This window comes from Micromesistius poutassou, assembly GCF_964030765.1.
Source record: "Micromesistius poutassou genome assembly, chromosome: 15".
In the NCBI taxonomy this organism is placed as follows: Eukaryota; Metazoa; Chordata; class Actinopteri; order Gadiformes; family Gadidae; genus Micromesistius; species Micromesistius poutassou.
In genome coordinates, this window is record NC_140285.1 from 7,519,418 (window position 1) to 7,528,894 (window position 9,477).

At 41.8% G+C, this 9,477-nt stretch overlaps 1 protein-coding gene across 1 annotated transcript; it reads right to left on the minus strand.

The window, feature by feature from the left end:
• Positions 1-205: 205 nt before the first annotated feature.
• ca6 (carbonic anhydrase VI) lies at positions 206-6,135 on the minus strand. The gene is made up of 10 exons (XM_084479360.1): positions 6,011-6,135; positions 5,267-5,446; positions 4,894-5,042; positions 4,443-4,538; positions 2,671-2,737; positions 2,164-2,321; positions 1,646-1,772; positions 1,412-1,495; positions 1,194-1,226; positions 206-1,084 (listed from the first exon to the last, which is right to left on the minus strand). The coding sequence occupies exons 1-10, from the start codon at positions 6,099-6,101 to the stop codon at positions 456-458; spliced, it is 1,614 nt and encodes a 537-aa protein (XP_084335486.1). The 5' UTR covers positions 6,102-6,135; the 3' UTR covers positions 206-455.
• Positions 6,136-9,477: the final 3,342 nt, after the last annotated feature.

Consider the following 9,477-nt stretch of genomic DNA (forward strand, 5'->3'; position numbering starts at 1 on the left):
CCCATAAATCATCAGCGCGGCGTAGGCAGCGTACCTACAGCGCACGGCGCGGGTGACAACACTTCGACAACCCTTGTATAGATTTCTGTTTGGATGGAAAGTTCTGTTTAATAGAGCCATTGTGTTATGCCACAAGAGCTATAATACAATTAAATTTGTGTTTGTGTATGCCTCAAGTCATCACATGAGCCATTAATTTTTTTCACAAATGTTTATTGATGATACAAAAAAGAGATATTAAATACATGGCTGATACTGTGGGTGATGGTTCATAACTATTGTTGTATATTAAATATTCAACACACTAAACTAACTATACGGAACTCCTATTCTTCATTCAAAAGAAAGCATTTCACCTTCACCGTGGGCTAATATTTTTTTATATAGAAACAACAGCCTTGCAAAAATAATTCGGGAGTTGAGTGTTGAGCAGTGGCGGGGGGGGGATGCGGATTTCACTTCTCCTGGCATCGGGTGTCGTCGCCGATCTGCACCCCGCCGTACAGGCTGAGCGGCGTGGCCCCCCAGCTGAACACGTTGCCCGCCACCGTGGCGTTCCTCTCGCACGACAGCTGCTCCCTGACATCGGCCTTGCTCAGCACGTAGTCCCACACGTTGACGTCCGTCATGCGGCCCACGAAGGCGTCCGAGTCAGAGATCCCCAGGAAGCCGTCCTGGTCCTTGCCCAGGACGAAGACCCCCCCCGTGCTGATGGAGTAGCCGCCCCTCAGGAACTGCTGCTCCTCCCCCAGCTGCCCATTGATCCACAGCTCGGCGACGCCTGTGTGCGACGACCACGTGACGCAGTAGTTGGCCCAGTCGGGCGACTGGAAGCCGTGCGGCAGGTTGACGAACTCGTTGCCAATCCAGAGGCCCACCTCCTGGCCCACGTTGATCATGAGCTCGTTGTCCACGCCAGTGGTGGAGTAGGACATGACGGTGTGCACGGTGCCGGGGTGGGGCCGCACGTGCATGCAGGCGGTGAAGGCGTGCAGGTCCATGGGGTGGAGGAGGCGGGCCAGGGCGTAGCTGCCGGCGTTGCGCTCTGGGAAGTTGAGCACGAGGGAGGAGATCGCTTGGGGTTCTAAGAAAAGAAAATATGAAGCCACGTTCTTTCTTAGAAAATGGCATGCACTACACATTGGTTCATCTTCTTTAAGGCCTTAAACAGGAGGAAATCACTGGACACTCACCATGGCTGGAACTCCTAGAGTCGTGCCTTTCATCTGAGGAATTATACAAACACACACAAGCCAGGTCAGCCAATTGTACAAACTATCCACCAATTGTATTACCAGAGAAATGCATTCTGTGAAGGAAAGTACTGAAAAGAAGCAGTTTTATTTTGTGTCACATTCAGCAATTTATGGTCGTTTTGATAGTTGGTGCTGACAGCACACTGTCCACTCACTCGAATGAATGTGTTTTCCAAGAGAAGTTATTATGTTCTCGATTCTCAAGAGCTTCGACTCGATTTCATCCTGCCGACAAAACGCTGAGAGGGAACAAGATAAACAAAAGTGAATAAACATTTTGAAACAGATTTACTTCTCAGTTTAATAAAAACGTTAAAGGTTTTGGGGTTCAGGTTTAGTTCTATGGCTTTGGTCCCATCATATTTCCGTTGAATTTAAAGGGTACATACTGCCTTTCCCGAGGCGAGGCAGGAAGGAGGACTCCACCACTCGGTCGTTGAGGGGCTGGGCCATGCGGTAATCATTCCATATGGTCTTGTTGTTGTGGTCCATCAGAGTGCTCTCAAGCTTCCTGATCTGAGAGATAAGAGATGAGAAGTTTACACTCTGGGTGGAGAACTAAAAAAACACAACCCGAGTGCAGCAGAGCCCACCTTACATGATGAGGATACATGGCAGATAGTGGTGTATCAGTGTTCCGTGGTGTAATATACGGAGGAAATTATTTTAGGGGTTCTGAAATAACATATTTGGAGAAATAAACATCACTCAAATAAATGAATATGAAAACAAAAACCTCACTTTAAATTTCCAATTTCTATTTCATTCATATATATATATAATTTATTTATTGCAATTTAAGTCCTTGAACGTTCTCTGAAGTCTTAACCTTTAAGACAGGACAGGGATGTGTTTGGAGAATGCTCTTTATGCCCACTAAAGAAAGCATATGGGGTTAACGTGGTACCTGGTTGTGGGAGAGAGTGATGGGGGTGTCAAACACTGTCCACAGGATGCTCTCGTAGCAGGGAGGGGTGGTGAGGGAGCCCTGGTACCTGAAGAAGTGATTGATGTTCTCTGGGAGCATGGAGCGCACGTCGATGTGCGAGATGTTCATAGCCTGACCTGGGAGGATCATTTGGCATTGTTATGAAGTTACATCACAGTTTCCAGTTACAGTGTGATCACACAAGTAAATAATGTGTCATATGCAATGTTACAACATGTTGGAAGCTTCACAGGTTGGCAGATCACTTTATTGGCTAAGAACAGGCGAAAAAGAGAGTTCCACACCATGGATTAGGGTTGGTCTATACCATAGAGTTATAACATATTAAGTACAAGCTGTTAAATGCTGTATTATTGCTTATTACCTGCAATAAAGACACTGTAATGTGGTAGTGCATAAAAAAAACTCCAGTGACAAACAACATGATCCACAATCAAACTGTCTGTTACATCTGTTGCGTGTTACCTGCATACTTGATGCGGGCCAGATTGGAGATGAAATCGCTGTAATAGGTGTTCTCGAAATGCCCATCCTGATAAAAACACATGGGAAAACTATATTAAAACATAAAAGACAAATGACACCTAGCATCAGGGATGTGTGTTTATCGGTTCTTCTTACCAAGTTTGTGTGGATTGATTGATTGCTTGCCTGCATGTTCATTGACCAGTACATCCAGTACTGTGCTGTACTAGTTGCCCATTCGGGTTGTTAACTGAAATAGGACTCCTCCCATAGTAAGCTTAAAAACCTGGGAAGTCACGTAATCACTCCAAGACCTTCCAAGTGTTAGTGCCTATGAAGTTTACAGTCAAGGGGTTTCAGAGAAAGCTTGGTTTGAACGTTTTACTTTTTCAGCTGGTCTGATATTTGATGAGGGCATATAGGTCAGTGTAATTCAATTTGATTTACATTTTCAAAACTAGTAAAAAAACAAGATAAAATAATGTCTACCTTACTATGTATCTTATCACGCCAAACATATACAAATACTTATTCCCATGGTGCAATTCAACTTCACCCTATCATATAAGCCTTGGTTTATTAAGACAGTTGAGTCTAACTGTTTTTACATAATGTTCTTCTTCATCGTCAATCGTAGTGAGTCAAAGAATGGGTGGAGTATTTTTGGACTGTACCCAAACTGCTTCAGTGCCTATATCATCGGCTTTGTATTACTTGCGAAAGATTTGCCAAATTGCAAGATGTGAACGTCAATTGTTGTGTTCGCGCCCTTATGATTCAAGAATCAACGAGGCTCATGGGTAGTCTTGAGGATATCACGTTATGATATCCAGTACATATTCTCAGTAAATAAATCTAAACTTTCAACATGGATGCTATTTTTTAACAATTTTGAGGCTACAAACAGAAATGCGGAAGACATTTAACACTTTAAATTGGTCCAGTATTGAGTGAGAAGGCTGAGCATTAATTCATGAATGTGGGCTGTTTGTGGATTAAGGGCTGGAACCTCACTGCTCAGGTCTATAGGAATCTCTGTGAGTCTGGACAGATGATGCAATTGAAACATGATATTTTCTCATCTACAAGAATAATCTGTATTTCAAGTGGCCATACAATTAGATGTAACAAGATGTTGGGTCTGTACTACGTTTCTAGAATATTGCATTAACTTGGCCCCTGGTCGTGCGTAAATAAACAGGTCACTCTCTTTTTTTCTGTGCAACATTACACCGCTACCCAGATAGATGTCTTTTACACAGTTGCCACAGCAATGGTCTCTCTCGGGTTCAAAATGCAAGCATGTGACAAGCCCTCAATAGAAGCTCTAAGTGGGCCAAATAGGAAACACATTACTGTATCGTTTGCCCGAGAGGCCAAGAGGTCAATGGGGAACTAATCACCGACCCAGCAGTCTTACTAGGTTACCACAAAACTTTTGAGATTAGATTTCACAAAGCCTTGGCCGGAAACCAATAGCTGCCTCATTTCCTGTTTCGTTAGGGAGAAATTCTGGATGTGAGCTCATTTGCGACAGTGGATGATGCATTCAATAATTGAATCACTGAAACAGCCATATTTGGTGTTGATTTAAAACCTGTTGGGCAGTATTGGGTGTATGAGACCAACGACATAAACAAATGTATCATCAAGACAAGTTTAAGTCTTTAAGTCAAGTTGTTTTGCATTTTTATTTTTTTCTAGCTAATCCCAACCGGAGTGATGGGGACGATAAGATGAAGTTTTCAAGGAAAGAAAAATTCTTTATTTACCTCGTAGAAAAATGCAAGCACTGCCAGGCCGTCTGGCTTATCTCGGGCCTCCTTGAAGCTCTTGTACTTGTCAGAGTTGTAATGGACGACGTGGAGCTGGGACACACACGCAGAAGACGCACAACACATTATCACACCATGTCCCTGGTAAATAATTTTCTTTACCAGGTAAAGACAATGCTGGTGCGTACTTTCATCCTTGGTTTTTCATTTAAAAATGTATTTTATTAGTATAATATCAAAATGATTTGGTTTACCAACAGCAAGTGCATTGTATATAGAAAGTAACATGATATCAGCAGTGTATGCAATTTACCTAACCCTTAAACATGTTTAAGTAAAACATTAAATTTAAAGGTCGTCTCATGGTTTACCACGACTAAGATTGAAGATATGGAACACATCATACATATATAAATGTATAGCCTATAATCGATCTATTGTGGAGCACCTCTGCCATGTATCGGATGCCGTCCACGGTGTGCTCGGCCCCGCTGGCCTCCAGGTCCCAGCCGCCCCAGTGTAGATGCATCTGAACCGCCGTATAGCGGCCGGGGAGACCCTCAGAGATCACCATGGTGGGGGGCAGGTCGATCTGAACTGAAGACCATCCCAATTGATCCACAGATTGAACATATTAATAGTGATCGGTTTATAACGGAAATAAATAATATATTTTTTAATGAAATCAAATAATATAAAAACATTTGCTGAGGAAAACATATATCTCCTGCAAACATTCACTCAAAAAAAACAACAACGTTCATTTAAATCGTTTCGTGGCACATTCTGACGCTTCGTGTGCATGGACGGCTGTAGCCTACCTGAGTGCCCGTTGTTGGTCATGAGAAAGTTCCCCTTCTGGGCATCATATCCTCTCAGCTCCATCTGCAACATTTGGGGATTGTGTCGCACATTCCGCCGCTGGATGTCGATGGGAGACTGCTTCTTGCCGCCGCAAGCTGGATACTTTAATGGCCAATGAGCCTGGTCCAGTGCCCCCTCTTCTCACACACACGCACACACGCACGCACGCACGCACGTACACACACACACACACACACACACACACACACACACACACACACACACACACACACACACACACACACACACGCGCGCGTGTGTCATTTTATAAATAGTAATTCGGATTCTGTTACTAAATATTTGGAGGCACGGCGGATGGTCTCCCTAGTTAATATGTGAGCCAAGTCCGCAACTAGGGGGCAACTTTTCTTCACGACACTTCGTTAAAACTGGATCATGGTTGTCACATAGTAGTCTGAAGTAGTGTAAGTATCCTGCTTCGACCACTTGTGTGTATAGTCCTAGCAATTTAAATATACAACATGCAAACTAAACATCAAACCAAAGCAGTGTTCCATATTCTGCCACGTTTTGCCTACATAACCTATCACCATGCTCATCTTTGAAAGCAAGTACCCTAGGCATATTATATTATGTACCACACATTGATAAGTTTTTGTGCCTTTTAAATATCACTTTTTCTTTTCTTTTTTTTAAACATTGATAATTTTAAATTTTAAATATGAAACAAAATAACCTACCGGTATATGTCCAATGAATTCCATCATGTGGAATCGCTGCAGTAGCTAAATAAAGCAGGACTGCATTGAAAATGACGCAGAAACTTTCCATTGTGAAGGCGACGCTGACCCTTTTCCATTCGACTCGCACCTCGCAATGCCTTGGCTCTTCCGACTCCTCCACTTGCAAGTGGTTCAAGAGGAGGTGTTGAAACTCACTGAAACCGCCCTCAGGCCAAACTCTTCCCACAAGCCCCAAATCAAAAAGCCCTAATCGAAAATTTATTAGGAGATTTTAGTATAGTTTTTCTTATACAAACCACAACATTTGAAAGGCCAATTGTGTCATTTAGTCATTTTTGTTTATGAAATAGGCCTGTTGAAACGTTGGGTTGCATTAAAAAGATTTAAATGCTTTACAAGTCATAAAAGGGGAAAAAAAGGGAAGATAAGGGTGAAGATATTCATTTGATTGACTTGACAAGATTTTTACTTTAATGAATAGTGAAAATTCAGCTACAATTTATTCTACCTCTTCATGTTGTACTTCAATAATATCAATTTATAATTTGACTCTAATTTACCGTTGCTGAGATATACTGATCAGGAAACAGGAGACCCTAATGCAAGTCTGGTCATGTCATTTGTCCTTCTGGCATATATACCTGAGAGCAGTCCTAACTAGTTTACATGCTTGATGCTGAATGATACCCAGGAGTGAATGGGAACCAGAGAGTGACACTGAGACCTCAAGAGAACAACATGTTTCACCTGTTCCATTTCTCCTGTTATAACACGCATTGGGCACAACCTTAAATACCTGCAATAATTGAACACACACACACACACACACACACACACACACACACACACACACACACACACACACACACACACACACACACATGTGTATGCGTGCGTGCGTGAGTGTGTGTGTGTGTGTGTGTGTGTGTGTGTGTGTGTGTGTGTGTGTGTGTGTGTGTGTGTGTGTGTGTGTGTGTGTGTGTGTGTGTGTGTGTGTGTGCACTCCCAGACATGATCACTAATTTGGGCTCCAACAGCAACTCTTCTGTGTAAAGAGAGAACTTGTTTGTCAACAGTTCCCAGGATGTGTTCGTTGTCTGGATGGATAGTGGTGGAAGAGAAGTATCTTCCTTGAGGTAAGGCTGCCCATATGACCTGTACATGAATCAGGTATTTAACGCTAAGCTGCCAAATTACTAGCCTCTACAGCCACATGCATCAGTATCCATGGTTATTGGTGTAGGGTCAGGGTGCAGATGTGGGTGGTAGCCTATAGGATATGCTGGAGGTGGGGCCTGCAGCTCGCAGGTATCTCCAAGCAAAGAGCAAAGCATCAAGCTGGATATTAGCTCAATATTCAGCACGTGATAAACAGTCTGGCATTGTGGTGAGAGAGAGAGTAAATCCATTATTTAATTAACCTACTCTGTTGCCTATAAGTTCAACAGTTCGGTATGTTTAGTGGTTTGTTGTTTGACTATCTCAGTTATCCCCGGCTAATGGAAGTAAAGTTTAAAGAGTTTGAGTTGTAGAGTTGTTTACAGAGTGGGTGTGATGGGGAGGTGGCTGGGGACACATGTCATGTTGAGTAGTTGAGAGTCTCTTTAATCCTTGTGTCTCCTCACCCGCACAAACTGTCATTACACAATGCGTGTTTGCTGTTTTCTTTTCTGTTAAATGATGGGGTTGGCCATTGCCCACAGTCCAAACACCGCTTTTAAAGTCTTGAGGAGTTTCACAAGATATGTTTACCAGCCAATCACAAGTGAAGTAATTTAAAACCAGTTTATAATGTATCTATATATCTTCATAGATATAGATATATATCTGTCTGTCAGTCTGTGTCTGTTTATCTGTCTGTCTAATAGCATACACAGTTCAGCATGTTTCATTGAAATGAGGCTGCACGCTTGCTAATGTCTTCATGTACAGCGTATTGTTTACCAATACATCTTTATTATATCATCATGTTCTTTGTTTGAATTGCTGCCTTTTTTTGGACAACCAAACACAACCAATGAATTAGTTTACAGTTGCATATTGATGAAGAATAACTTATTTCTTCATCAGAACACTTCTTATAAGCAAAGTATTTAATTAAGAGCATGATCATGGGGGGTTATGAGCAGCGACCTAACAAGCATCTTCCCTGTGACAATGGGTGTACATGATTCTTATGGGGAAACTTTCACATCGTGGACAGTGACAATCAAGGAAACAAGGGTGAGGGGGAGGGAGCATTGTGGAGAGTTTAGGATGGGCCAGGGCTGAAGTCAGCCATGGCATGTGAGACCAAGTTAATTTCCAATACACTACAGGGGGAAGTGGAATCTACACATCAATGAAGACAATAGATTGGCATGGCCTTGTGTCAGACTTCGCTATGGTGGCAATAGAAACGCAAACTACATTAACACCTTTCAATTATAGAGAGGAAGGGAGACATCTCTAGGTGCAAGAAGCATGCATACAAATGCATTTTAAATCAATTCGAAGTTATATAAACAATTTTATATAATTTCATTTTATATTTGAATGATTACTTTTTCCACTACACATATGGAAATATAATATTACGGAATTAATCTGTTAGTTGTTTTAAAGTATGAACAATATATCATACAATTATATAAAATTAGCAATATGTAATACATATATCAGTTTATAGTTCACTTATTGGCTTTCACTATATTGCCAACCTACTAATGCTGCTGATGTCCACAGGGTGGCGTAGTAGGATTTTTCTTCTGTGCAAAACGTTGTTTGAAGGTCACTGCGACAAGCGCCATACAACGGATGCGATCCACTGCGCAGCTGCATGCATGAGTCAACATATCCATTCATAATGAAACGTGAGGGGACCAAACTATTTCCTAATGAATATGTTTTTGAGATGTATTCAGAATAATTTAGTTTTGATTAAATAATTTAGACTTGAGAATTTGATTTAACAAATATTATTATGTCACGAAAATGTATGTGTATACGTAGATTGGTAGGATTAGATTGTTTGTGTCAGAGTTTTAGGCCAAACAAACATGTCATTATAGCCTATTGATTTATAGAACCGAACCAAAGACATCAACCCCTTTTGATATTGTCATATAATTTAACCAATGTAGGCCTACGCATTTTTTTTTTAATGTGCGGTATTCATGGGTATAGTGAAGAATGTAGCAGAACCAAATACGTGACCGTTGACACTGCGTCCAATGACGTCTGCAACCCTGCACGTAGGCTCCTATCTGCGTCACGCTCAAGTAAAATTAAATAAAACGTTAAAAAGGGGCCAAACAGACCCCCTCACATAAATATTAACTTGAATGCACCTTGGTCATTGCATGTGTGTTTAGCAGTCAAAGCTTCCACGTTATGGATTTTTAGTTTTTTTTTTACTGTGAACTGGGTAGCCGTGATGCTGCTGGTGAACGTGCAGCCCCGCTCGCACGCCGCTGCCTCGTGAG

Bases quoted from the DNA above. Each gene is read 5' to 3' on its own strand.
- ca6 (XM_084479360.1), bottom strand. From the start codon at position 6,101: ATGGAAAGTTTCTGCGTCATTTTCAATGCAGTCCTGCTTTATTTAGCT. The intron at 4,539-4,893 runs GTGCTCCACAAT...TGTGTGTCCCAG, and splicing joins GCATCCGATACATGGCAGAG to CTCCACGTCGTCCATTACAA. The intron at 1,496-1,645 runs GTATGTACCCTT...GTTCCCTCTCAG, and splicing joins GCCTCGCCTCGGGAAAGGCA to CGTTTTGTCGGCAGGATGAA.